This window comes from Anoplophora glabripennis, unplaced genomic scaffold, assembly GCF_000390285.2.
Source record: "Anoplophora glabripennis isolate ALB-LARVAE unplaced genomic scaffold, Agla_2.0 scaffold373, whole genome shotgun sequence".
Classification (NCBI taxonomy): domain Eukaryota; kingdom Metazoa; phylum Arthropoda; class Insecta; order Coleoptera; family Cerambycidae; genus Anoplophora; species Anoplophora glabripennis.
Window position 1 is genome coordinate 451,319 of NW_019417316.1, and position 27,677 is coordinate 478,995.

General features: G+C 32.1%; 1 protein-coding gene and 1 long non-coding RNA gene across 2 annotated transcripts in view; both read left to right on the forward strand.

The window, feature by feature from the left end:
* LOC108908965 (cdc42 homolog) overlaps positions 1-13,956 on the forward strand; it is a 40,252-nt gene extending 26,296 nt beyond the window's left edge. Inside the window, exons 2-3 of the mRNA XM_018713168.2 lie at positions 5,116-5,174; positions 10,935-13,956. Coding sequence (XP_018568684.1) covers positions 5,116-5,174; positions 10,935-11,327 — 452 coding nt within the window. The 3' untranslated portion in view covers positions 11,328-13,956. The remainder of the gene's footprint in view (positions 1-5,115; positions 5,175-10,934) is intronic.
* A 6,935-nt stretch (positions 13,957-20,891) lies between these two features.
* Positions 20,892-21,941, forward strand: LOC108908948. Its single transcript, XR_001964393.2, has 3 exons — positions 20,892-20,986; positions 21,117-21,307; positions 21,476-21,941. It is a non-coding gene; the product is annotated as an uncharacterized LOC108908948 (long non-coding RNA).
* The last annotated feature ends 5,736 nt before the right edge of the window (positions 21,942-27,677 follow it).

Here is a 27,677-nt window from a genome sequence, read left to right on the forward strand (position 1 = left end):
TTGATATGCATATTATTGTATACAAGTATAGTACGAGTATAGCTACCATACTATATGCAACTGTAACTGTAACTTTGTGATTCCTATTTGAACTGGTAAAAACTTTTATTAATTAGTATTATTTAACATATTGATGTATATTGTTACTGAGAAAATAAAGATTGTTGTAACTAGTATTACTTTTTTTCGGCAGTAAGTGCCGTTATGGAGTAAAACGAACATGGTTCTATTTATTTAAAAAAGAAGTCATTAACATTATTTTAAAACCAAATTAGGTGTGAAATCGGTAAGTATATATAAATTAGACAAATATTAAAATGTATCACCCTTTTTAACACACACGCCACTGGTTAAGAGTTCTCTAGTAAACAAAGAACTATCTTCATCCTTGTTTAATAGCAGGATGTCTCAAGTTGTGGAAAATCAAAACAATTCCTTTGCAATGCATAGGGAATTACTTGTCTAGTCATTCTGAGGTCTTTGATACTATACGTCTTCTTGATATCGCTACCTGAATGCCTACTTTTAAGGGATGAAAACTGATTTTTACAAATGGATGTTGATTATTTCCATAATCTGATATGTGAAACCATACTTTGTCAGTGAAAAACGACGAATCCAGTAAATTATTGCTCATGTTTTCTATAAACCGTTTACAGTACTGTAATCATTTTCCGTAGTCTATGGGAAGTATTCATGCACAACAGTTGTTGCCTTTTGTATGTGTGTAAATGCAGTAAATAGTTGGGGCATGTTGCCCATAGAGTAGTTGTTTCTCGCAGTACCGGCAGTTATCAATCTTGTATGTGATCTGTGAGGTTAGAGCATACCTAGATTTCTGGTATTAAAGAATGCTGTTTGACTTCATTATGAACGAGTCCTTGAATTAAAATTTTAAAAACTCTAATTCAATCTCGATTTGAAACAAAAATTTCAAAGAATTTTAGAGATACATCGCAAACCGAATTTGAGAATATTTGCAAGAAATTGTTTCTGTTACAACTTATCCGACTTCCTGTTATGTAAGTACCTACTTGAAATTAAATTTTTGTAGTTGAATTAAATTTCCATTGACAAATGCCATAGTTGAGAAAATTAAAAATGCAATATGTACATGAAGAGCTTACTGATTAATTAATTTGTAGAATATCGGGATCGTGATCGCCTAGATGTGTTCTCCACTTTACTCGTCCCTCGCCCTCGTAAACTTATGAAATTAACGGTTGGTAGCGATAGGCACGAGTCATATATTTTGTTTTACTGTGAATCTGTTCATTATGGGAATAACTTCAATTATCTTTAAGCATAACAAAATCGTACACTAACAGTTAATGTTAATAATGAAATATTTAAATATATATTTCTAACTTTATTTATTTAGTTTATCAAATGCAGTTTGACAATTTGACTACGACTTAACTAAATCAAGTTTGGTTGCTAAGATATCAGACATTTTATTGGCTTATTGCTACAAAACTATTTTAAATTTCTTCCAAAGCCACAGCGATAAAGGTGGGCTCCCAAAAAAGACATTTTTAAAATAATACCAAAATGACTGATCTGTGATCAGAAACAAATGAAACTTGGCACTGGTATTTATACTATCAATTCAATTGCAATAATTTCATGAATAGCTTTTTCATCGTACAGTGACGGAGGTGCAGAAGAGGTAGTTGAAAATATAATTATTAAAATTAAATAATGTTTTCTTTTTTGAACGAGCGTCTTAAAAAACAAAAACGTAATGGTCGTCGATGTTGACAGTCGGCTCTGATTTAAAAAAAAAAATGGCTGTAAACGTTTCTATGCATTTCGATAATGCAAATTCTAAAAATCAAACGTATAGTAGGATCGTATTCGATGCAAAGTAGAGCAAAAAGTTGTCGGTCTTTTATCAAAGGAAAATCGTGTCATCAGGCGTAAGATGAACCGTTTCAAATTTAAAATGAAATTGAATGTAAAATCTGAAATACCGCCGCATACGCACTGTGTTCTGGTACTAGCTGTAGTCGGCCAGGTGCATCGAGTGTACGAAGTGGTCGGTTATACGTCAAATACTAACCTGGCGTGCTTGGTTGTAAATCAGAGAGCGCCTCCAAAAAACAAGTAAACAACAATGGCGCGTACAGAGGTAAAATTTAGTACATATGTGGAATTTAAAAAACAAATTGGATTTAAAATAAATTACATTTGAAATAAATAGTTTATGAGAATAAAGGAATTTTTGTAGGAACAAGGGTGCCAGACCTGAACTGATCCTCTCGTCCCTTCATAATGTATAAAGAAATTATTCAACTTGTAAAACCCTTAAAAGCGTACTTCATTGGTTCCCTTGACAGGAAATGATTTATTACTTTGCATCGAATATGATCCTGCTATAGATTGCTTTCAGATTTTGCTGACCTTATATAAATTAAAATAAGAATATAAGGTAATAAAATAAAAGAAAAGTAACATTGTTGCTAAAACATAGGTATTCCTTCTTAGATATTTTCAAAATTCAATGTACCTACCTATTTTATTACCAATTTGCTCATTAATGTTTTTCTTACTTCAAGTGATCACTTCAAGTACTTTTCAGTTTAGAATTTGTACCTATCGTCGATGAGCATAAAAATGTTTATTGTTAAATTAAATTTCCTCGATGACGGGACAGATAATAATTGATGTACCTTTTTTGTATTTTTAAATAAACGTTAGATTTTACCAAATAGAAAAACCAGTTATCCCCTGCGTCTCCGCCAGCGTGAGGTAAGTATTTGATTCCTGAGATTCTTTAATCGATAATTTAAAAATATGTCCTAAGTTTTATTTGGATCTTACCAACAGTTTTAAAGTTACTTATATAATTTTCTTTTTCAATGCACTGCCTCTTGCACGTGTTAATCTTGTGTCGTGCTAAATGAACGTTCAAACAGCGACAGGTATAGGTATATGTATACAGGGTGTAACTAAATAAGTGTAAAACATTTAAGGGGGTGATTCCTCATCGAAAAAAGATAGGATCTTTCATATAAAGAAACTTCATTGGAGCATCCCTTGTTAAGATACAGCCCCTTAAAGGGGGTACATAAAATTTGTTTAACAATTTTTTTCACAAGCACTAAACAAGTTACAATATTGAAATTAACCTGACATTTTCTACTACCAAAAAGACACTTAGCCAGTAATTTATTTGGTTTACCCCATGGTTGTAAGGGGTGGAAAACGCAACCCCTAAAATTTATTTCCAACGTAATTTTTTGTCTTATTATTTTTTTACCATTTAAAAATTTATTTCCGATAGCCTGTTTCATTCTAAAAAAAAATGTCTCTTGAATTTTTTGCCCAAATTAAACCAGTTCGCAGCAAAAAATTATTTTACGAACAAGATACATATCGCCATAAAACGAAAATACGAAACTAATTTATCTAGTAGGCCGCCATTAGCGATACTGACAATTAAATTGGAATCAAGCTGTCAGTTTGTAAATTTTTGAAATTGAAGTAATACTAATTGTGTATTGTTCTGTTCTTAATTTGTTACTTTAATAATTCACTTGTTATTAAAATGGCATACACAAATGAGGAAATGGCTGATATGCATTACGTTTACGGTCTGTCGCAGGGGAATGGGTTAGAAGCTTCTACAAGATATGCTGAAATGTATCCTCAACGGCAGCATCCTTCACATAGAATATTTGTCTGACTTCATCAACGATTACGTGAATATGGTTCATTCAACAAAAGAACGCAGGATTGTGGTCGCCATCGAGAAGTAAGAACACCACAGCTTGAGGCAGCAGTACTTAATTTGATAGAAGAACAACCTACTACCAGTACTAGAAAGATTGCTTTCCAGCTAAATGTTGATCATATGACGGTATTTCGAATTTTAAAGGAACATCTCTTATACCCTTACCATCTGCAACGAGTACAGGCACTGTTACCGCGAGACTTTCCGAACCGTCTTGAATTTTGCAATTGGATGCTGGAAATGATTAGAAGAAATCGTGACTTTCTGAAGACGATCGAATTCACAGACGAATGTAGTTTTTCTCGGGACAAGATTATTAATTTTCATAATTACCACATATGGGCTGATGAAAACCATCACGCTATTGTCGAAACTAACCATCAAGAACAGTTTTCTCTTAAGGTGTGGGTCGGAGTTATTGGGGATTATTTAATTGGGCCTCATTTTCTACCTCCTCGATTAAATGGTGAGGCATACGTTCAATTTTTAAGAAAAGTGCATCCCCCCGTACTGCTGGAGGAAGTTCCTTTGGGCGTCAGAAGGGATATGGTTTTTATGCATGATGGGGCTCCCGCCCATTTTAGTCAAGTAGCACGTCAGCATTTAACTGAAACATATGCAAATCAGTGGATAGGTCGAGGAGGACCACAGAATTGGCCCGCTCGATCCCCGGATCTCAATCCTCTCGATTTCTCTACTTGGGGCCATTTGCAGCATTTGGTTTATCGTACTCCTGTTCGCGATGTAGAGGACTTAAGAAACCGCATTATCGATGCGTGCAGGGTAATTAGAGAGACTCCAGGAATATTTGAGCGAATACGTGGCTCAATGCGCCGACGTCTAGACGCATGCGTAATGTCTGAAGGTAGACATATTGAACATTTACTATGATTTCTACATGTTGTATGTTTTGTTATTAATAAATTAGTTTTGATTATTCCCCTTTAATCATTTAATGCAGGTAGTAACTACAAAATAACAGTAAATCCAGTTCGCATTTATGACGATGTATCTCTGTAGTTCGTAAAATAATTTTTTGCTGCGAACTGGTTTATTTTGAGCATCGGTCCCGCTTTTTCTGCCCCTGTTATTAAATAGATATTTCCTGATTACGTCACTTTTTTTTAGACCGATTTTATTATTTTATTGAAGACAATTTGTTTTCCAGTTTTTTTTTAGGCATCAATTACCCGTAGTATATCCCGTTTTTGGACGAAAGAATCCCGCTTTTTTATTCAAAAAGTTTCAAAATCCCGCTTTGCCCGAAAAAAAATCTGGCAACGCTGATACACACCAACCCGTCCGATGACATGCGGGCGAACCCTTCGACGGTTCGCTATCGCTACTACCATGAACTGATCTTCTTTTGTTTGTTTCAGTTGAAGTACAGGTGGATGGAAAGCCAATCAGGGTGGAGCTCTGCGATACAGCTGGAGAGGTAATTTTAACTTTGTAATTCGCGTTTGTTGGCAGTTCGGCTGCATGGTAATAATTATATTATATGTATTCGTCGTTATTCTCGAGTCTGTACATATTAAATAATTCTAAATTTATCAATGTTTTTGTTCCGTCTTTAAGAATGTTTGAGAATATTTGAATATGTATTAGGATTTCCTATTTAAATAAACTACTACATTCTACTTTATTTAAATAATTCTTGAATTATCGAAGTGATGCGTTGGGAAAGTCTAAAAAGTAAAAATGAATTATATCTGTTCAGTATTAATAAATTTAGTACTACCATTAATTTTCATTTATTTTATATGCCCTTAATGTTTTTTGTTGGTATTGAAAAACACGTGGAACAATTTTCTCCTAAAGATGACATAATGTTGTACATACATTCCACGATGTTACTAATTTACAAATACTTAACCAAAAATAGATAATGGAGAGTGTATATAAATAATAAGCAAAATGCAATTTAGACCTGAAAATAAGGCTTATCTTAGTACGTATTTTACCACTTCATAAAAAATGTAGAACACAACATGAAGGAAAAGGTGATCAAATGTTTAGTTGTAAAAATGTACCTACGTATACGTAGGTTATCCGTAACTCTCTTACCATATTTCACATTTTTCATTCTTATCTAAAGATGCCTAAAAGCAGAGATTAATCATCCTTAAAATAATATTAAGTAGTGTTTTAGTATATTCGTACATACTCACCTATTATACATTTTGTTATAAGGAAACTTTTTCAATTTTGTTTTGTTCTATTTAAGCGGAAAATTAAATATATGTAGGTATGTCTGTTATGTCTTCACTATTTTCGATTTCATAAAATCGTACTAGAAACCGATCACATTTATGAGTTGTTTTATATTATAAACAATTATTGGTTTTCGGTCTAATTGTAACTTCAACACTAGCTTTCATAAATGTCGTACGTTGATAGAAAAATCATTATCATATCACTTTATCCCTATATGCATATAGAACCAACCTAACCTAACCTATTTTTATTTGTAAAAAGTTATATGTATTATTTGTACAAAAGTGTAAAATTAAGGTTATTTTATAAGGCTGCTTACCTAGTTTTTGGATTCATTAAGGTGCGTAATTCCAACAATTTGGTTTTACTTTATTTACCATCGAAATATAAAAAATTGAGTGAATATGAAAATATAAACACATTTTTATTGAGCGACGAATGGCAATAGTGAATTATTTCAGATATTTGAATCATTTTACAAAAGTAATCCAGCAGGTTAAAATATATTTATAAAACGCTACGTGACTTGGAATGGAAACAATTTTTTTTCAACTTTATGGAGATACTTATATTTTTGCAGGCACTTACATGTTATTTTCAAATTATTAATGAACAATGCAAATTTTCTCATTCATATCCAGTTCGTGTAGGACTTTTATACCGTCTCTATTTATTTATTTACACCGTTCTTTGTTATTTTTTTTTATTCATTTTGTATTTCTGCCACATTGAAAGAAAAAAGTTTGATGATATCATCAGGATAATTTCTGCGACAATCAATAAACTGCGATAGATAAAGTAGATAAACTAGCGCCATTTAGTCGGCAACATTTTGTGTCCGCAAATATTTTGTGTAAATAACCGATTTGTTGAAATTTTTATGAGACTTCAAATATTTTGATATTGTTTTAGCTATATAAATACTTGTAATTCTCGATTTTCTATTTGAAGTGTGCGAAAAACTATAACAATAGACATGCACATCGGTAACATTATAGGAGATACACACGTAGGTATACCGCATTTAATGATTATAAATTTGAATATTCAAACAGTTTTATCCAAGAAAATTCGATATGCTGTAATAATCAGAGAAATCATTTTCAATGTTATTCGTGGTACTCCAGTAGACATTTTATTTCGCTTTATGACGCGAAAGGGTATGTAGAATGATAATATTAAAAAAGTAAATCGAAAGAAGTGACGCTAAGTTGCTAAATGGCAAGTAAGTGTCAAATTTACGTGTTTTTTCACTTTTTTTACTGCCCACGAAAATCTAGACGACCTATCGGAATTATCATTTATTTTATGTTGTAGACAATTAAATTACCTACAATTTAAGGTAGGTACCTAGAGTAATTTTTCACTGATTTGTTAACTGTAAAATAATAAATTGCAAAAAGCGACGAATGTTGATGAAATTTATGGAAAAGACGGTCAATCCAATGACCAACATGTGTACCAAAGCTGATTCAATTGACCGTAAAATTGTTGCTCCAGCTATTAATTAATTTCATTTGTTTTTTTTTGCAACTAGCTGTTTAATTACTAAACGTTAATTTTAGAAGTTAATATAATATTAGATATAAGTTCTAATTGACCCAAAGAAGCGTATCACAAAGAAAAATTTCAAAAAGTTGAAATTAAGTAGTCCTTTACAATTAACAAAATAGAACGTGCAAAACAGCGCTATAAACAATTGGACAATTGTTGTAGGACTCGTTACTTAATCACTTACTGGACCTAGGTATTTGCTAATGTTATTTTATTATTTAGTTTTGATATTTTTCCAGAAAAAAAAAATATATTCCTACAAAAAACCGCCAGTGGCGTATTCTTTTCGTAGGAAAAGTTGGCGGACGCTTTAATAGCACGTCACTGGTTAAAACCAGGAGGTTTTCATCACATAAACGGATTAAGTTCATGAGGAAAATTCAATAAAACGTAAAAACAAGCCCAATATCTCCCAAACGGCTGCTACTATTAAAAACACCAAGAAACATTTTTCATTCATTTAACGTAACAGTACCTGAATGTAATATTATTTTTACAAAAAATCGCCAGTGGCGTATTTTTTTCTTAGGAATATGGGGCGGCACCTCCAGTAGCACGCCACTGGTTAAAGCCACAAGGTTAATAAAGGGTTCAATAAAAAGTCTAATTAAGTGAACACGCTGTAGTAAATTTCGTTCAATTCCGTCAGCGCATTATGAAGATATATGCAGAAATTATATATTTTTTTGCAAACTTTAACACTCTGTATCTCGAATATCGAGTCCCGCACCCGCAGGAAAGAAGTTTATAGAGCAAACTCTACTTATTTTTTGGTAATGAATCTAGTCCTGCAGTTTCTGTATTTAAAGTGAAATCACCCTGTATATTTTTATTTAAACGCAAAAGATCACAGGTACTTATTTAATTTTGAAACGGTACCGCGTCTTGCAAGAAAAAAGCATTAAAAATTAACAGGCGAGCAAGAACTAACTCGTTCAGGTGGTCATTTAACTTAATTGCAACAAAGGATGAAATCTATTTCAATACTTCACGTTCACAAGTAAATCGGTGAGCAACACCGGTCCTCGAGTGATTCATACTAGGTGCTCACCTAGCCGTGGTTTTGTTTTTCGTTTTCTAAACTTGAAAACGGAAACTTGTAAACGTCCAATTGCATGTTGCTATGTAATTTTTACATTTCAGACAAATTATAATACATACATATATCTCTGACGTAAATATAATTACACATTTACTCGTGATAAAATTATATTTATTAACTACAAAATTAAAAATAAAGAAATAAATATAAGGTGATTCACTAACAATGGGAAATCTGAAAGCTGAAGATTCTACACTTGAAATGGTAACCATTGGCAACATGTTTCACAAATTTTCCTAACATATATATTTTCAGAATAATCGCAAAAAACGAATTAAAATTTTATCTTTCAACACCCTGTATTTCCGAAATTATCAACTTTCGGATAAGGCATGTTTGCACCAATGGTTACCATTTCGCGTGTAGTATCTTCACCTTTCGGATTTTCCATTGTTAATGAATCACCCGGTATATTAGGGTGGCCCAAAAGAAACGATTATTTTTTTTCGTGCCTCTTGTGAAAATATGTTTGTTTATCATGTTTTAAGAGCCCCCTCAAAAAATCAGCTCAAAAACATTTTTTTAGAGGTCGCTCAAGATTTTTAAAAATTTCTAAAATCGTCAAAAATAGATTTTTTTTTCTCGTTATTTTATTCATTTCCAAAGTAGTGTACCTATGATATGTTTCCCAGCGATCTCTAAAAAATAAATATCAACGAACTAATAATTTTTGTTACTGAATTTGATGAACAAAGGAGTAGAAATAAATCACGAGACACTTAAATTTTAAAAAATTTAAAAATTATAAATATTTGATACTCACAGTGCAGTAGTAAATTTTGTCTTGAGAAATTTTTTAAGCGTCTCGTGATTTATTTTTATTCTTTTGTTCATCAAATTCAATAAAAAAAATTATTAGTTCGTTGATATCTATTTTTAGAGGTCGCTCGAAAACATTTTAAGTAGGTACACTACTTTTAAAGTTAAAATAAAATGTTCAGAATCGAGATTTTTTTCAACCTAGAAAATGATAAAATAACGAGAATTCAATTTTTGACGATTTTGGAAATTTTTAAAAATCTTTGAGCTGATTTTTGAGGGGGCTCTTAAAACATGATAAACTAACATATTTTCACAAGACACGAAAAAAAAAATGGTCGTTCTTTTTTTGGGCCACCCGATGGGGCCACCCTACTGTATATGTATACATAATACATATATAGGGTGGAAATTAAGTAAGTACAAAAAAATTGAAGTGCTTCCCTGTGGAAAAATAAGGTGGGTCTTTTTATAAAAAACTCTACTAATTTGAACGTCTCCTGTGGAAATACAACCGCTTAAAGAGGGTGGCAAAAAAGTAGAAAACGAAATGTCAACCTGATAGCCACCTGCTAGATAAATTACAGTTCGATAAAATTTCTACTCCGTGCCAATCAGGCCTTGTAATGAAATCGTTAATTTTACAAAAAAATTACAGGATCCTTTTTTTTTTGTTTAGAATGAAGCAGGCTATCAGAATGAATTTTAAGTAATAAGAAAAAAGTTACATATGACAAAAATCTTAGGGGTGTCCTTTTCTACCCCTTACAGCCCTAGGGGAAAATCAACATCGTTTAGTAAGTGCCTTCTCGATAGCAGAAAACGTCTACTTAATATCATTTCTGTCACTTTTTTGGTATTTGAGGAAAAAATAAAAACTACATTTTTGGTACCCTCTTTAATCGATTGTACATATCTCACAGGGGATGTTCAAATGAGAAAGACCCACCTTATTTTTCCACAGAATCGCCCCCTGAATTTTTGCGCACTTATTTATTTATATACACATACTCGTAGATGAGAAGCAATTTCTGTGAATACCCATACTGTCACAAAATATTTAAAATAGACGCATCATATTGGAGCACTTGAGTTTGATTTCTATAAAAGCGCATTATTGCAGAGAGTTAGTTTAATATGTATAGAAGTAAATTATGTATATAAACGTATATATTCGACTCGAGAACATATTAGCTTTGTTTAGGGAACAATACAAAATAGTTTCCAACTAATCTATAGTTACATTAGATTCAAAATTCGTTATTTCGAACCAAATGCGATCGCGTCTAGCTGTTGGAAACTGATTCTATTGCACTAGGAACAAAGCTACTCCTATTATAGTAATTATCAAGTGTCAGAAGCTTTCCATTTACTATATCCTCTTGCTCTAAGGTGTTTCATACAAAATAGGACAATTAACTGGGAAGCTTCTTATACAGTTTAATGGCTATATGAGATTAAAGAGATTTGGAACCCCTTATCTGTGAAACCCGTTCATGTTATTTAAGTGGTTCTAAAACTCGCGATGGTCTCGCTATTACTATTTATATTATTTTCTTTCATCAGGACGGACTCAACCCTTTGCGCCATCTGTGTTACCCAGGAACTGACGTTTTCATGCTGTGCTTCTCAATAGTGAAGCCTAACTCCTTTATTTCCGCCTGCACCAGGTGGGCGGACGAACTCACTAGACAAGGTGCCGCTGTCGTCTTAGTGGGTACACAATCAGATCTCAAAACCAACATAGAAGTCATCAACAGACTTAGGGATGTCGGTCAAAGACCGGTTCTATCCTCGGAAGCCAAGGGTTTGGCGGAGAGGCTCAACGCACCATACATAGAGACGTCCGCGCTGGCGTGTACACACCTCAAGGAGGCCTTCGATATAGCCATCTTGAGGGCCTTAGAAAGGCAGAGGATGAAGAAGAGATTTTGGAAAAAGCTGTGCTGTGTTCGATAGGGATTTGAGGGTTTTTTTTGCTCTGTATATAGTTTGTCTCGATAAGTTTCATTTAGCAAATTGCAGGTCGAGCCAAAATTTCTGTCCAAAAGAAAATTGGCAATATCCCAAATTTCAATCGAAGTACATGTCGATATTTTTTCGAACAATATTACATCCAGTTTATCTAAAAATGCTCGAGAGTTGAATGTCCTTTTTGAGTGCCGGATTTATTCTTAGGCAGAGCCGAGCGTGTTGTATTTTGGGAAAAGTTTACAAAATAACCACTACCACTACACTATACGGTAAACGGAGACTTTCTGTTTTAAATAAATTTCCAACAGCACTAATTCATATTTCGCATTTAACAATCACAAAAGAACTTATTTCATATAAATTAGCACACTATCTTAACAATGAATTAAAACGACCGAATCTGTCGTCGAGGAAAATGCGCGCGAATAACCTACACAGACGTGATATTATATATAGGGTGCTTGCAAATATGAAAAGAGGATTTTTAGCCGTAGGTAGATTGCGTTAATAATTAGCATTTTTCTTTTCCAATTGTAACAGATGAAAAGACAAAGAGATATATCTCTTAAGGTATGGAAATACCCATGAAAACTGCATGATTTTATGTTCATTTACTTATTCATGAAATATTCCCTCCAAGTTTGTAAATACCCTATATGTGAGTAGATACCTAAATGTCGAATGTACCCTAGTGCCTTATTAATTTGCTACAACAAACATGTGTACATATGCGTATGTGAAATGTTTGTAAACGTTGCGTCCTCCAAGTTTTATTGCAGCAGCGCACGTTAAGAAGCAGTAAAATCATAGAAAAACCACACTGCACATGACACTTTACTTTCGTAAAAATCAATGTATTGTCTTTCATACGTAATACATAAGAAAAAAAATCAAACCGACACATTTGCTAAAAAGTGAGAAATTTTGGAATTAAATACGATACGATGATTTTATCCTGCCTTTCATTTAGTTCAACTCTTGAGAATTTTTTTTAATTTCTTTGGTATGTATTTTTTAATCTAATGAATATCACGTAGCATGGAACTTTTGTCTTTTGGAAAAACAATAAATTCAATCAGATATTTATAATTCCAAGTAGTCGAATGTACATCAAAAGATTATCTCTGCAATACAGGATAATGGTCCAATAGCAACCGGTATAACACTAAGTGTATTTGCTGTATTTTCCATAATACCGTAATTAATCATCATTTCAACTCGACTGGTAATTATTTATTATTTTATTTTAGTAAACTGTACATTCTCCTTCTTGGTATTAAGGTTATTGATTGATTTTTAATATAGGCTTGCTTTGCGTGAGGTATTTACATTATCATTTTTTGTTAGCAATAAAAGTCAAAGGTGTCTTTTCTATCTAATCTAATTGTGATCCAGCCGTCGACTTGTATTATTTATTAGTACATTGTTGAGTAAATTCGGCCGTAACAGAAATTGTTTGTCTGTTGACGGAAACAGTAACATATTTTTCAAAATACCTAGGTATGTACATGGAGATTTAAAGGAAAGTGCAAGTACTGCAACTGTAAATCAAAGCCTTTATTATAAAAATCTTCTCTGCATATTTCTGCTCAAACATTACTTACAACCCTTCAAGTGTTAAGTGTTAACGCATTTGGTTATTTTTGCCCAAAAACTATTACAGTAGAACCTTGATAATCCGAACTAATTGGGACCGGGGGTGGTTCGGACTATCGAATCGTTCGGATTACCAAACAAAGTGCTTTCCAGGCAAAGTAGCATGCAAAAATGAACACTGACATACTATTTCCCATAAAATATGGAGCACGTTGTATTGTTAAAGGTACAAAATAGTTTTTTTATGAAATACATACTACTGTGCTACAGTAAGGTAACTATATTTTATGTTTACTGTAGCAGTTAGAGAGCGATTCTGATTACATACTATTTTTATTTTTCCCAAAACGGCGTTCGGATTATCGAGCGTTCGGATTACAGGGGTTCGGATTATCGAGGTTCTACTGTATATGAAATTTTGGCTAACAAATTATGTAGGTATCTATGAAGGACCTTAGAGAATGCACGTTTTTCAACCACATACTTTTTTTGCCAGTATGTACATTGTTGTTAACATTTCAATCCAAAAAATAAAACAATTAGGTAACTTTTTGATGGATGCTCGCATTATAGAATATCGTATTTCAATATTTGCACTTTACTTTAAATCACTCCGTGAGGCAAATCTACGCATTTAACTAGACTGATGAAATTAGGTTATCCCAAACATGGACCATAATGTTTTTAGTCAAAGCAATACCACATGCACATTTTTTGAGTGCATCATGATCTCGGTTGTCTTAAAAGTTATAAGGTGCGTCAAGTTAGGGCAAAGTTGCAGAATTTAATGGTGAATAACATACCAAAGAAAAATTTTATCCGTGTTCAAGTTATCTGTGAAAATTTTATTTTAATTCTTTTTTTGCAAAATACATACATTTCTGCTGAAAAATTAGTGATATAATATAACTTACAATTAGCGGTTTCTTCCATTTCCTTCCTGTGCAGAAAATATACAGGGTGCTTCACAACTTATCCAAAAAAATTTGGGAATAGATGTGGCATGAGATACAGAGTCAATATCGTAAAAAAATTTTTGTAAAATCCTTATAGTTTCCGAGAAAAAAATTATTGAATTATTATTTCAATCATTACATAGCTGGACAACTGTAGTCTTTAGCGTCATTTGTAATACGCGTAAAGAGCCACGTGGCCTCAGCGACTCCGAATACTGAAATCCGACTGTTTACAATAGTTTTTTAGTAGTTAGCATCAAAAATGGCTTGCGTGTATAGCAACTCGGAGTTGATGGATATCGTTTTAATTTATTGTGAAGCAAGAAAACATGTGTATTATGGTGAAGCATTTGTGTTATGGTGAAACAAGACAGCATTTGTGTTAGTTCGTGGAAACTGAGTAAGACGGACCCAAATGTGTTTACACGTCGGTGGACAAAATTTTAAACAGTTGTAACATCAGATATGCCAAATTATTTTATTAAGTATTTAAAACCACAAATTAATTTTATTAACTAATAATAACAATAGAGGCAAAATCAGTTGAATTTGCTGGTATAAAATAGGTGCTATAAAATTATATTTATTCCTTTTCTTGAGAAAATTCTTTCAAGTTTTTGCCCGTTTTTATCACTGCCGCTATGTCGGTCGCATTATGTCAGGTCAGGTTTACAGTGGACCAGTTTCCAGTGCCGTGCAGAAGTATATTTTTAAATAATTTTCAAACGGCCCTTTTTGATTTTTCCTTTATAAAATTGTATTTGATAGTCCCCTGTACATCCATATTTTTTTTTTGATATATTCTGAATCATCCTGTATTTGAAATATTCTTATTTGAGAGACGTTAAGTGAAAAAAGTATTGCAGTTTGAATATTACTAATAGTACATGTCAGTACTGAAGGGTTAACTTTTACAAATTTTAACAGTTCAAAATTTTCACTGACGGTCTGTGTGAAAATTTCGAGTAATAGTTGTGTTTTGTTTTCAAGCCACTCTTCATAAATGTGGAATTTAATATTTCGACAAAGCTGAAATGTTAACTACTACAAAAATGTATGATGCCTCATAGTAATCGAAAAAATGGGCTGAATTTAAAATGTGATATTGCAAGATGGTGCCCATGCCATGACAAAACCAAAAGCAGAATGTCTTTGCTCTATCCTGATTGGTGCAGTGGCTAACGCCACCTAATGTCAACATATTATTTTAATTCTTTAGAAAAAACTGTCCTAAAGGTTCAGTACTTTTGGTTACTGACTAAAAATAGAAACTTAAATTTTTCTATCTATCCTCGTCAAATTCCGCAACTTTATTGCAAAAATGAGCACCTTGTATACTAACAGTTTATAATAAACAATTAAAGTAGTTCCCTGCGCAAAATTACTGAGTTGCTGTTTGTCTAAATTTAAGTGCTCCATTTTTCTTATTTTTTAATTTTCCGTTACTATTAAAAATTTAATCTTTTATGCTTTGGGTGAGCTAGCAATTTTCTGAAATTCCCCCACAATTCGAGATAAGTTGTAATTTTCCATTGTTTTCTATATTGATATCGGAAGACATTCCATTAAAATGAGGTTGTGATAATTTTTTTTCTAAACGGCAATAATTTAAATGGAACAACATTAAAACATACCTATTTTTTTGAAGTTCAAAAATTTGAACTTTTTAATGTTTCCATGTTTCATATGTGGTCACTGATAAGTCGACATATTCCTTCACTGGGGTGTTAATAGGGTTCACTTCTAATCGATTTATATATACAAGGTGATTCACAAATGGTGACCAAAAATGGAACCTCGTGAAATTTAATGGGTCTTTCATATAAAGTTTTTATCTAGGACGCTTCGTTAAAAAGATACAGGGTGTTAAACTTCAAAATATATTTTAAATTTTTTTAAATAATTTAAAAACTAGTAAGTGAAATAATTTGAAATTGGGCACATGTATTTATATAAATATTGTCCAAAATCTGTTTGCTAAAATTTACATGCTCCACTGCTAGAGATACAGGATATTGGTGACATATTTTTCTAGATAAAATAGTACGCCACTGCTTTACGGTAACAACCATGATATTCGTCTTTCAATTTTCTACAAATTACTACTCTCTTATCTTTTTCGAAAAAAGCCTGTTTTTCAAGTTAAACTTAAAAAACCAACTGAAAACACACTTCAATATTCAAATAAAATGGTTTAAAAATACATAGTAGGCTGCGATAGCAACATTGACATTCTGATCTGAGCAGTTAGAGGAAAGAATAAATAATACTTTTCATTCGGATTCAAGCAACAATAAATTTCGAACAAATTACATTTTTTCGTTACTAAAAAGATGTCGCGTCTTTTTTCGTGGAAATAGAGGTATTTTTGAGCATTTACTCAAACAAAATCATTAAAATGATGACTAGTATTATTAATTTCTTTATTCGAATAAGTAACCGAATGATTAGTCATGTCATGTCATTTAGGTAAAAGTGTTTTCAGTTTTACTCGAAAATCGGGCATACTATTTTATTTAGAAATATATGCCACCGATGATACCCTGTATCTCCACAACTGGAGCATGTAAATTTTAGGAAAGGCCCTCAGATTTTGGACAATATTTACATAAATACATGTGTCTATCAGTTTCAAATTATTCCTGTATATTTTTAACGAAGCGTTATAGATAAAACTTTATAGGAAAGACTCTGCTTAAAATTCGCCAAAGAATACAAGATTTCAGTTTTGGTCACCCTGTATATTATTAACATTCAAAACTAACAATAAGAAAAAGATATACCTTGTCTTTAGTACTTTGAACAGTGATGATTATGTAACAAAATATACATTATATGTTTACCTTTAACATATTTTACATAACTGTTGCATAGTTGCACCTTTATTGTATGAACAACAGAAAAAAACTGATATATTAATCGATTTGGGTGATTGTGAGCTACTTTTGTTGCTTGAATATTATTATCAAAAATTGTTGGATTTTTTTCAATCAACTTTTGGTACTTCGGATGCTTTGCGGGAGCTTTAATTTTTACTTGATAAATTGAACTCGATATTCTGAAAAAAAAAATCGATTAAATCATACAATATTTGGAAAATGTTATGTGTTTTCCCATAGTTTTCCACAGGCAGTATACTGACCCATACATGTGTTTGAGGTATGTTTAGAGGATGACAACGTATTAGTTAAACGTCTCTCTGTATTTAGTATTAATTAAGTGATATATGACTGACAACAATTGACTCTTGTATGTTCTTATTATATTTACGGTTTCTTCCAATTTGTGATAAATAATGTAATTCAAAAGGTAACTATGTATATTAAATTAATGTAGTGTAATTTTTAGGTATGTACTATAATATATTTTTATTATGATGATTATTTGCATATGATTGTAGTGCCTCTTTTTTGATAATGTTGAATACTCCTAAATTTTTTGTACGTGATAAGTAATATTAAGGAGTTTATACTGCTATTCTGTAACCTCCAAAAAGAGTTGCTAACTTGCATCGACCCCAAAAGCTTACTTATAATTATTTAATATTTATATAAGGATGTATGTACTTATTTCATTAATTCTCTTGAGGAGAATACTGGATAAACTAAATAAAAGAGAAACGTAGAAATTAGGAGTCATTTATATTTGTTGCACTCGTTACAGAATAGCCTGTATTTTGATGGTTGTTAAGTTCAATATTAAGATCGTATTCATTGTGTAAGAAATTGTTTCATATTTGTACCTACATACAGATTGTCACATTTTGCTCCATAGAGTCCTATGGTCTGAGTTTTCTTTAATCATTAAACCTATTTATTTGTTGAATTTGTTTTTATTTTGCGTTTAATGTTGAATACCGATAACACCTATGGTAGCCTACTTTACAAGAATAATTTAAAATAAAACTATTTTAGCTGTATATTCATGCCGTCCTGTAGCACTGGTAATTTTTTTCATAAACACCCCTCTGGAAATAATTTTTAGTGCAAATTTTTTCTATTTAGCGCTTTTTTATCTGTACAACCATTTTCAAAATACAAACAGTTGCAATTCTTGTTTCGTGTAATTCGAAGATGTGAATTATGTATCGAAAGATGGACAACATTTTGAACAGTACCTACTTTCAAATTTCTCTATTCATTTTACAACTAAACTTTCTTCCGTTAGGAAAAATTTTATTGGGATAACGTCAATATAAATTCATATCGTTACACTATATTTTTCTACATTCATAATAAACCTGCAGTATATCAACTAATTCATTAAAATCATTCATTTTGTTATAAGTTAAGAGGGCTGACAAACAAACCGATATGTGACGGATATGCCACAGCATACTATATTGGATCTATGTGCAGCAGTATGGAAAATTGTTTTCCCAGCGCCTTCTATTTGATATGATTTAGAAAGTGAGCACCGTAAACTAATAGGCTGAAAGTTTTCACATTTTTTCTCAAAAATATCGTTATGAAAAGACATAATTTTCATATGGTTGGAAAGAAAAAAAAAATCTATAAAAACATGCACAAAATTTACACAATCCCATTTAATCGACGGGATGACGTCACCACTAGTCTACAGTGTAACGAAAAAAAAAATTGTGCGTCAGTATAAAGAAAATAACACCATTTAAAAAAATATATATATACTTTACCGGGTGTCCAAACATGAGTAACCGAGTTAATAGCTTGCAGTCTTTATAATCAAACAGATTGTATTGTGTCTGGATAAATCATATAGGATGTCCATATTTAATTTCGTTGATAAAACTGTTTTGTCACAAAGATTGCCTTAGAAATATATTTCCTCGTAGTTTCCTTGTGTTAACGGAAACCGATTTAGTAATCGTAAGATTTAGCTTTTTTTTTGTTTAATTTTAATTTTTAATACCTAACGTAAAAATATTTCAATTAATATTTTCGGGTAGTATAGTCGATTATAAATATTAACTTATTTCTTGTTAAAATATGTACATGGACTATTAAAAATGTATTACACATCATTGTTAAATTGTCTCTAAATTCCCGACTGTCTCTCAGTTGCGATTTAAAAGTAAAAGTGACGTCAAAAAAGTACGTTTTTCACAGTCCCTATCTCTATCGGGTAAAAAAATTGTTTGAAGATATCCTTATTATAGCGATTTCCATCCCGTAAAATTTTATTGAAATATCTTTTAGTAACTACGAAATCGCCTTAAAACTAATATGCATAAAAATAAATAATAAGTATGTTTTATGGAATTTAATTTTCTTTTTACAAAACAGTTCAAAAAACAATATCGGTACAACACATGATACGATAAACTTATAGATTGTATCTTGGGTAAGTACAACATACATAGTATAAGGAAGATAGTAAGGACAGCGGGCTATTTTATGAATGAAATCCCGGAGCCGAGAAATTTAACCTTGCCGTTTTAAGTGAAGATAGCATCACTCTATTTCAGAGTGATGCTAGTGCAGATTCTAGTGTTGTTACACTGTTACAGTAATGTTAGTTGCATAAATTACTTTAATAATGTTGGTTGCCTAATTTCCTTAAATTTCAGATGTGCATGTGTTATCTGTAAAAATATATTTTTTTATATAAAAAAAGATATAGCGGCGGCCATAATAATAGTTTTCAAGTGTAAAAGTAAATGTAACAATGTTAATAAACCAAATACATTTACCATTCACAGATCGTGCCACAAATGACGTTTTTAAATTTAAACAAGTATGATTTTGAAAATGGTGGATTTATTAATAATAAATGCTATAAATAATCCGCGATAATTTTTAAGATGCAAGCGCACCAAGCGGCGAAAGCAGTAAGCTCCGAAACAAGGTAATTTTGACATTGCCGTTCGCGTTTACACATTCATTTGAACAACATTTGTCTTATTTGCCATTATTATTAGTAATTTTGTTATCAAACTGCGGTTATTTCACTTTTGTGTTATTTTATAGGTTTCAAATATTTCATAAATAAATTTTAAGGCAAGTATTTATGTCTACTTTATTTGTCTCTAGCATTACAATGTAATGTACATTTTATTAAGTTATAACTATGAACTTATCCGTTGTGGAATACATTTCCTATTTACATATATGCTAACGAAAACTCTCGTTGTATATTAGAAGGAGAGGCAGTTTTTAAGGCTGATCATGTGGTACTATATGGGAAAATTGAGCAAAGTTAATTTAAATTTAGAAATTTATATTATGTCTGCAGACTAGTGCCCTTACTTACTAACAACCCTCATGAAATTCAGGGAGTATTATCTATCGGCAATAATATTTTGAAAATTTCTTCAATGGTTTGATGAAAACTTAATTCTGGATTTTTCTTGGACCATGAAGAGCAACCTTGAACTGAACAATAATAGTTTGACAGTTTCTTCTTTCTATCCATAATTGCTGAAATTTTCCTCACACTATTTTCTTAAAATAACAGTGTTCAAAAAACGAACACTAAATTCAGTTACGTTAATAAAATACGAAACGAAATGTCACACACACAAGAAATATTTACCTTGTTTCGCTAGTATCACTTGTCACCGCCAGAGGGCGAGCTCTTAGCTGCATTCGCGAATAGCAACAGCCAATAATATGTATTTCTTCTTAGAAAATAAGTAATTCTCACTTATGGTCAGCAATTTATAAAATATTTGTTGTATTTCATTTATAATTGCAAAATTTTTGACATCCTTTTAGAATTTTTGGTTAAGATTCAATTTCATAAACATGCTACATTAAATTAAAAGGGGCATTAAGTTATTGTTGTAACACTTTGTTTTGAAGGTAAATAACAATTTATTTTATGAATTTAAAATATCTACTTTTTATCCAATTTTTACGCCGACCGTTTCTCAAAAGAGGTTATGGCATTGTTTGTTAATTGTTTGATGTTTGATGGATTAATATTAATACCACAGATCACAGAATTCAATAATTCTATACTGATACTGTGCCATGGGTAATACCTACTTTCATTTAATAAGTAATTTTGGCAGATGTTCATCAAAAAAAGGAATACTTTTAGTATTTTAATAATAATTATTATTTATGGTGTTTGCTTGTTACATTTTCAAATGTTGACATAAAATTAAAGGTGATGATAAAAAATTTGACAGATTATTTTATTTCTTCATCATTACTTTGCCAAGTAGTTACCTAGTATTCAGTGACAAAATCCATACATTTTTTTAATGCAAACCCTATATATGTTTGTCTTTTTTTAGATTTTATCAAATTTATGAGGATAGAAAAAATAAACTTCACACAAGCAACCTGAAAGCTACACAATACAATGTTTACAATCCTTGGCTGTTTGTCATATCAGCAGTACATTGTCTGAAAAATTTAGTACAGAACTGGAAATTTTGCCCAAATTTATTAGTAATAACCTGGACACTGGTTCAAGATCTACGGGGTAAGCATAGTATTTCCTTGCTTTATATATATATATTTGAAAAATATCTTATTGCAAGTTTGAATTTACTCATAGAAATTGTGAATTTAGGATTTGAATTTGAAATTCTGACTTCAAGTAGGAGTAGGAAGTTTGAAAAAAATTAATTGAGAAATTTTCCTTTCGTAGCTGTTACCAGCCGTCAGACAGTTTCATAATGACTCCGAGGCTTAGAGAGGGGAAAGGTGCCAACACCTCATCTAGCATTCCATTCAAGTCGTACAGCTGAGGGCGCCATTTGTACAGACCCACATGGGCTTTCGGAGTTTCTGCAAGCCATCTTGGAAGAGGTTCTCTCACTGGCTGCGATGCAGACGGGGGTGGCAAGACATCATGTCGTTCGATGAGCATATCAAGAAAAATGTGATGGTAGGAAATATTTATTTTAACTTGAAATTTTACATTGAGCTACCACTTACGACACTATGGTAGATGTATAATTGTTTTTAATTGTTTGACAATCGGGTTTATTTTCGTGAAAGATGCCCCTTTCATTGAACGCCAAAGCATATGGTTTATGCAGAACGGGGCGCCACCTCATTACCTACATAATGTAAGACAACACTTAAATGAGTTGTATAGAGAAAAATGGATAGGCCGAGGAGGTCCTGTTCCCTGGCCTCCACGTTCCCCTGACCTTAACTCCCTGGACTATTTTTTGTGGGGTCAACTTAATCCTTTCACTGGGCAATACGTCTGAACGTAGCTACCGCGCCGTGCGCGAAAGTTTATCGCATGCAAACATATACGTCTGGAGCAGTTAGACCACTTTTAGTTTTACATTATGTTCTGTTAAATTACGATTTACGATCAATTTTATGATTTTATTTTAAATAAAATATACAGTATATCGACAGCTGTACTAAATAGAAACTGAAAGAGAGATGAATGAAAATGGAGTTAGTTTGAAACTCAAATTACTTTTTGTTGTAAAGAAATTTGTAATTTACGATGCCCCTTGTTCAAAAGCGGCAGATTACAAATTTCTTTTCGCCAAAAAGTTATTTGCGTTTCAAACCAAGTCCATTTTATAGAAAATCTCCGTCAGAATGGGAGCAAGACATACTTTATAACTCCTGAGGAGCTTCGTTTTGACGAGTCTACCACATTTTTCCTCTGCGACTTTTCTCGATTCCTCCGCTTTTCCGCTCGGAAAAGTCCAAAAACATGGTAATTTCCCGGGGTCTTGCAAACTCAAGACCACATCTTTTATTTTTAGCTGAAGTAACTGGAAATTTTGTTGCGAATGCCGATTTCAATTTGTCCGACAGAAATTCCTCCGACACTGACGTGTCTACCGATCGAAACATGCCAAAATAACCCGGTTTCGAAAATCAATTACCACATACGAGGTAATTTTTAGTAAAATCAATTGTAAATAATTAATTCAGTCGAAAAGTATTGTTGTCCGACAAATTTCAAGCCGCGTTTTTTCAATCCGACAGCTGGAAATCGGAATTTTCACGGGGTATGAAAAAAATCGATTACCACATGTCGGACAAAACTAACACACGATAGAAAAGTGCTTTTTATAAGCAAAAATTGCAATGTCCGACAAAAATGTATCCGCAAATCGTCAGTCCGACAAAAAAAGATGAAAAAAATTTCGTAAAAAATTTGCACATGTATTTATAATTTCTAATAAGGTGTTTTCATGTATTAAGCAAAATTCCACATAAATATACAATACAGGGTGTTTCAGAAAGACCTACCGTAAATACAGGGGGTGAGGACGACAAAAAATAAGAATTTTTTGTCATATGAACTCTATGTCTATCTTCTCTTTAGAAGAGTTTAATTAAAAGCCTTTTTTCTCGAAAATCGTCCACATTAGGAAGTTCTATCAAGTTCAAGAGTACATTATTTTTAGAAAATAAAATTGTACAATAGAAATTGGAGCCCGACTGGTAAAAAATCTAACCTTAAAAAAAATATAACTTAAATTGTAATAAGAATGTAGCATAACTAGCGCCCTCTATGAAATATACCAAAAATAATTAGACTAGCGTATTTGGCACACTTAAAAACCTCGGACTACTAAATTTCATAAAAAATATTTCCCACCATTTGGAAATTTTCATAAAAATGTTATTTAAAAAATTTTATTTTGTCTCTCTGTATCTCGAAAACAAGAGGAGACAGACGTAGAGTTCATAAGACAAAAAATTCTCAATTTTTGTCGTACTATCACCCCCTTTATTTACGGGAGGTCTTTCTGAAACACCCTGTATATATTTTTCGTTTTATTCTTGTAATTGTAAATTTAGCCAAATAAATATCGAGAAAAGAATTAAACAATTTCAAAAAAGTATGTATGGTGTAAAAGAAATATGCACAAAAATTTTGGGATTTTCTTTTAGAAAAATAGGAAAATTTTTGTAAAGAAAAATAACAAACGCGAATGAAAACTTGAAAGAGTAAAAAGGATTTTTATATCAAGTATAATATTAATTTATTTAGAAATAATGCATTATGCACTAAGATCGTATTAATCGCCTCAAAAATAACTTCATTTGTTTATAACTTTTAAATTTTTAAGCATAAAATAAGCAATATTATAATTATTTATTTGAGGCAAATAATAATTTAAATAATAATAATTATTAACCATTTATAAATATGAAATTTTTGGAGTGAAAAAATTAAATTTCATCACGTTTATTGGTTTATTGATTTATTAATAATTTGCGGACATTAAATCCTCGGACACTTTATCACTATTTTGTACAGTAAATTTAAAAGGAAAAAATGAAAATTAGATATGTGGTAATCGATTTTTCATACCCCGTGAAAATTCCGATTTCCAGCTGTCAGTCGGACTGAAAAAACGCGGCTTGAAATTTGTCGGACAACAATACTTTTTGACTGAATTAATTATTTACAATTAATTTTACTAAAAATTACCTATGTGGTAATTGATTTTCAATACCCTGTTATTTTGGCATGTTTCGACCGGTAGACACGTCAATGTCGGAAGAATTTCTGTCGGAGAAATTTCAATCGGCATTTGCAACGAAATTTCCAGTTACTTCAGCTAAAAATAAAAGATGTGGTCTAGAGTTTTCCAAGACCCCGGGAAATTGCCATGTTTTTGGACTTTTCCGAGTGGAAAAGCGGAAGAATCGAGAAAAGTCGCAGAGGAAAAATGTGGTAGACTCATCAAAACGAAGCTCCTCAGGAGTTATAAAGTATGTGGTAATCAACTTTCCAGAGGGGGCCTGTACTGTGCACTAACAGGCTTTCTCCCATTCTGACGGAGATTTTCTATAAAATGGACTTAGTTGGAAATTCGGATTANAATATAGGTTATGGCAATTTATTTATCCGATCAGTGAACCAATCGAGACCTACATTTATTAAATAAATTGTAACACATTAGTAGACCTAACTTCAAATAACATGGCTTTTACCCAAAAATTATACAAATTTAATAAATTACAAAAATGTTATTACAGAATACCGATTTTCATCTGTTCAAGGGTTAATATACACTATCAAAAACGAAATGTAGATATGAAACATTATTTTTACAATATCTCTCCTAATTTGAAAGTTCATCATTTGCAGAACACGCTGTATAGCGTCTAATTAATTTCAAAACTGTAGTGTATATCCTAATTAATCATTTATGAGTGATTTATTTTTGATCTCAATATTTAGTTCATTAAAAACCAAGTCTGAGTAAAAATTACTCAATAATAATTAAATTTAAATCATATTAGAGAAAAAGTCAATTCTAAATTGGTTTTATATACTCAGAATAGTGTCAAAAGTCACTCAAGGGCGAAAATGTTAGTAAATTCAACAATTCTCTTATAGGCGTATGACATAAAGAGAGCACAAGAAACGCTTTATTAGTTGTTTTTCGAACAATGTAATCAAAGCAAGTTAAATGTAAAACAAAGGAAATAATAATTGTAACAATTTTACCTTAGAAAAATATATGCCCTTGAGCATAAAGCATACAAAGAATTATTATCATCTATAACCATCACAATCATAAGATTACATAGAACAATTAACAACAAAGTACTTAGAGAATATTACCTGCTAATTAATATGGGTTAAACACTTTGATTTTTCACTATTTTACCACACTGCCCGCCGAACGTCTTCCTCCCATTTCCACACTGTTTTCACTTCCAACTATTTAGGCTTCCTTCCAGAATTCCCCACCTAAGCGCTTGTTTTTGCGCTTCCTTCTACCAACTGTCAATATTACGTTTTCATTATTATACAACACCCATGTAACAGGCGACGTCGAAGTTGATACGATAAGTATGGTTTTGCACAGTAATATATGCAGGTTAATTTCGGAACACCCTATACAATATGTATAACACCCGTAGTATTCGGACCAAAAAAATATTGTTCTAATTGTCAAACATTTATTCAGGACCTTCAGCCTCGAGCAAATATGTGGACAAAGAACATTTTAATCGTTCGATAAACTTAAACAAACATCAATTTGACCTTTAGTCCACCTAATCAAATCAAATCCCCCTTCGATCCGCTCCCGTACACGTCGGCGGTCACTTAAAAAAATTAATCTGGGATTTTATATTTGATAAGAGTCCCTTTGTCCCCTTGTTCCGTGAGACCCGCCCCGGAGCGCAGGAAAAACGATTGTGTAACTCCGGAACCCGGAGTGCTCGGGGCCCTCGATGGTGACTAATTGGAAACGCGAGCTCGTCCTCGACGGGGCACGTCCCTGTAGGTCCGCTCCGGCACTCAGCCCTGCCGTCGCACTCACACACACGAGCTAATCCGATATGCGGCGAGGCGGCCACGGTTTTTTCGCCAGAAAGTGAAAACATCCCTCTAAAATTGATTCTCTGCCGCTTATCGCCTTTATTGTTTTGCCGCTTCGTGGGTTATCCCCCGAAACGAGGTGTAGCCGTAAGAGGCCACATCGAACAGCGAATGATTTTACAAAGTCCGTTGTATGAAGACAAAAATATAAGCGGTTGCCAAACCGAGAAAAATTTCCATCAAGACCAATCATCAATGGGAGGAAGCAAAAAGGTCCAATATAATTAGTGGAACTGATGTAATAAGAGGTAATAAAGTAAAACGATATTTGGGACAATTTGGCAACAGCGCTACAACCCCAGCTAAGAAACACGATCATAGTAGTATGCTATTTATAACTAAAGTGCATCTTTTAAACCCGAGGGTGAGATTTGTTTAGTCACCATGACTTATGTATGTTCGTTAGAAATAGCACATTGAGTATATGTCACATTTTGCTCCTTCAAATAGTACATTTTGTTATATATCAACAAACTAAAGTGCATTTTTTAAATGGATATTTAATTCCTTACATATTAAAACTGGCGCTTTAGTCCTTGAAACTTGGAATTAAAAGAGCGCTTTCTATCAATAGCATGCAATCTCGTACGCATTTTTTAAATACCTCCGATTTTTAATTCTTCATAGATTAAAAGTGAAACTTAAGTGCATGAAACTGAGAATTAAAAGAGCACTTTTACTCAATGGAAAAGAAAATAGTATATGCCAAAGTATTAAAGTGAATGTTTATATAGATATTTAATTACTCAGGGATTAAAAGTGACACTTTAATACGAGCTTCAAACCTTGATTGGAAATTAAAGCGTCACTTCTAACCCACATAATTAAAGTTCATTTTCAGGGATTAATAGTGATACTTAAATCCTTGAGACTAAGGATTAAAAACGGCACTTTTAATCGATGAAACCCATAATAGCACTGTGTACACATTGCACTTTATTAAATGGATCCTCAATTCCTTAAAGATAGAAAGCGATACTTAATCGCTTGAAATTATAAATTAAAAAAGCAATTATAATCACGAAGAATTCAAATGTAATACATTATGTTACGTCAAAATAAAATGTGTGTTTTGAATATATACTTCAATTTTCAGGGATTAAAAGTGATACTTAATCTCGCACTTAAGTCCTTTCTCTAAGAATTAAAAATCACTTTAAATTCACGCAATGCAAAATTGTATATACGTTTAATAACCTAAATTGCGTTAAAAGTGACACGCTTTGATTCTTGAAACTGGAAATTAAAACATCACTTTTAATTCTAATGCATTTAAAGTCCATTTTTTAAATATTGGGTATTTAATTTCCCAGAAATTAATAATGATACTTAAATCCCTAAAACTGAGGATTTAATTCATGAAATTAAAAACCGTTTTATATGCAATTTTTTAAATGGATATTGAGTTACTTAACTAAACTAAAATGTACTTTTTAAATAATGTTTAAGGAAAGCAAATAACACATTATATGCCAGTGAAGCAAAATATGTTTTTTGGATAGATATTTAATACCTTAAG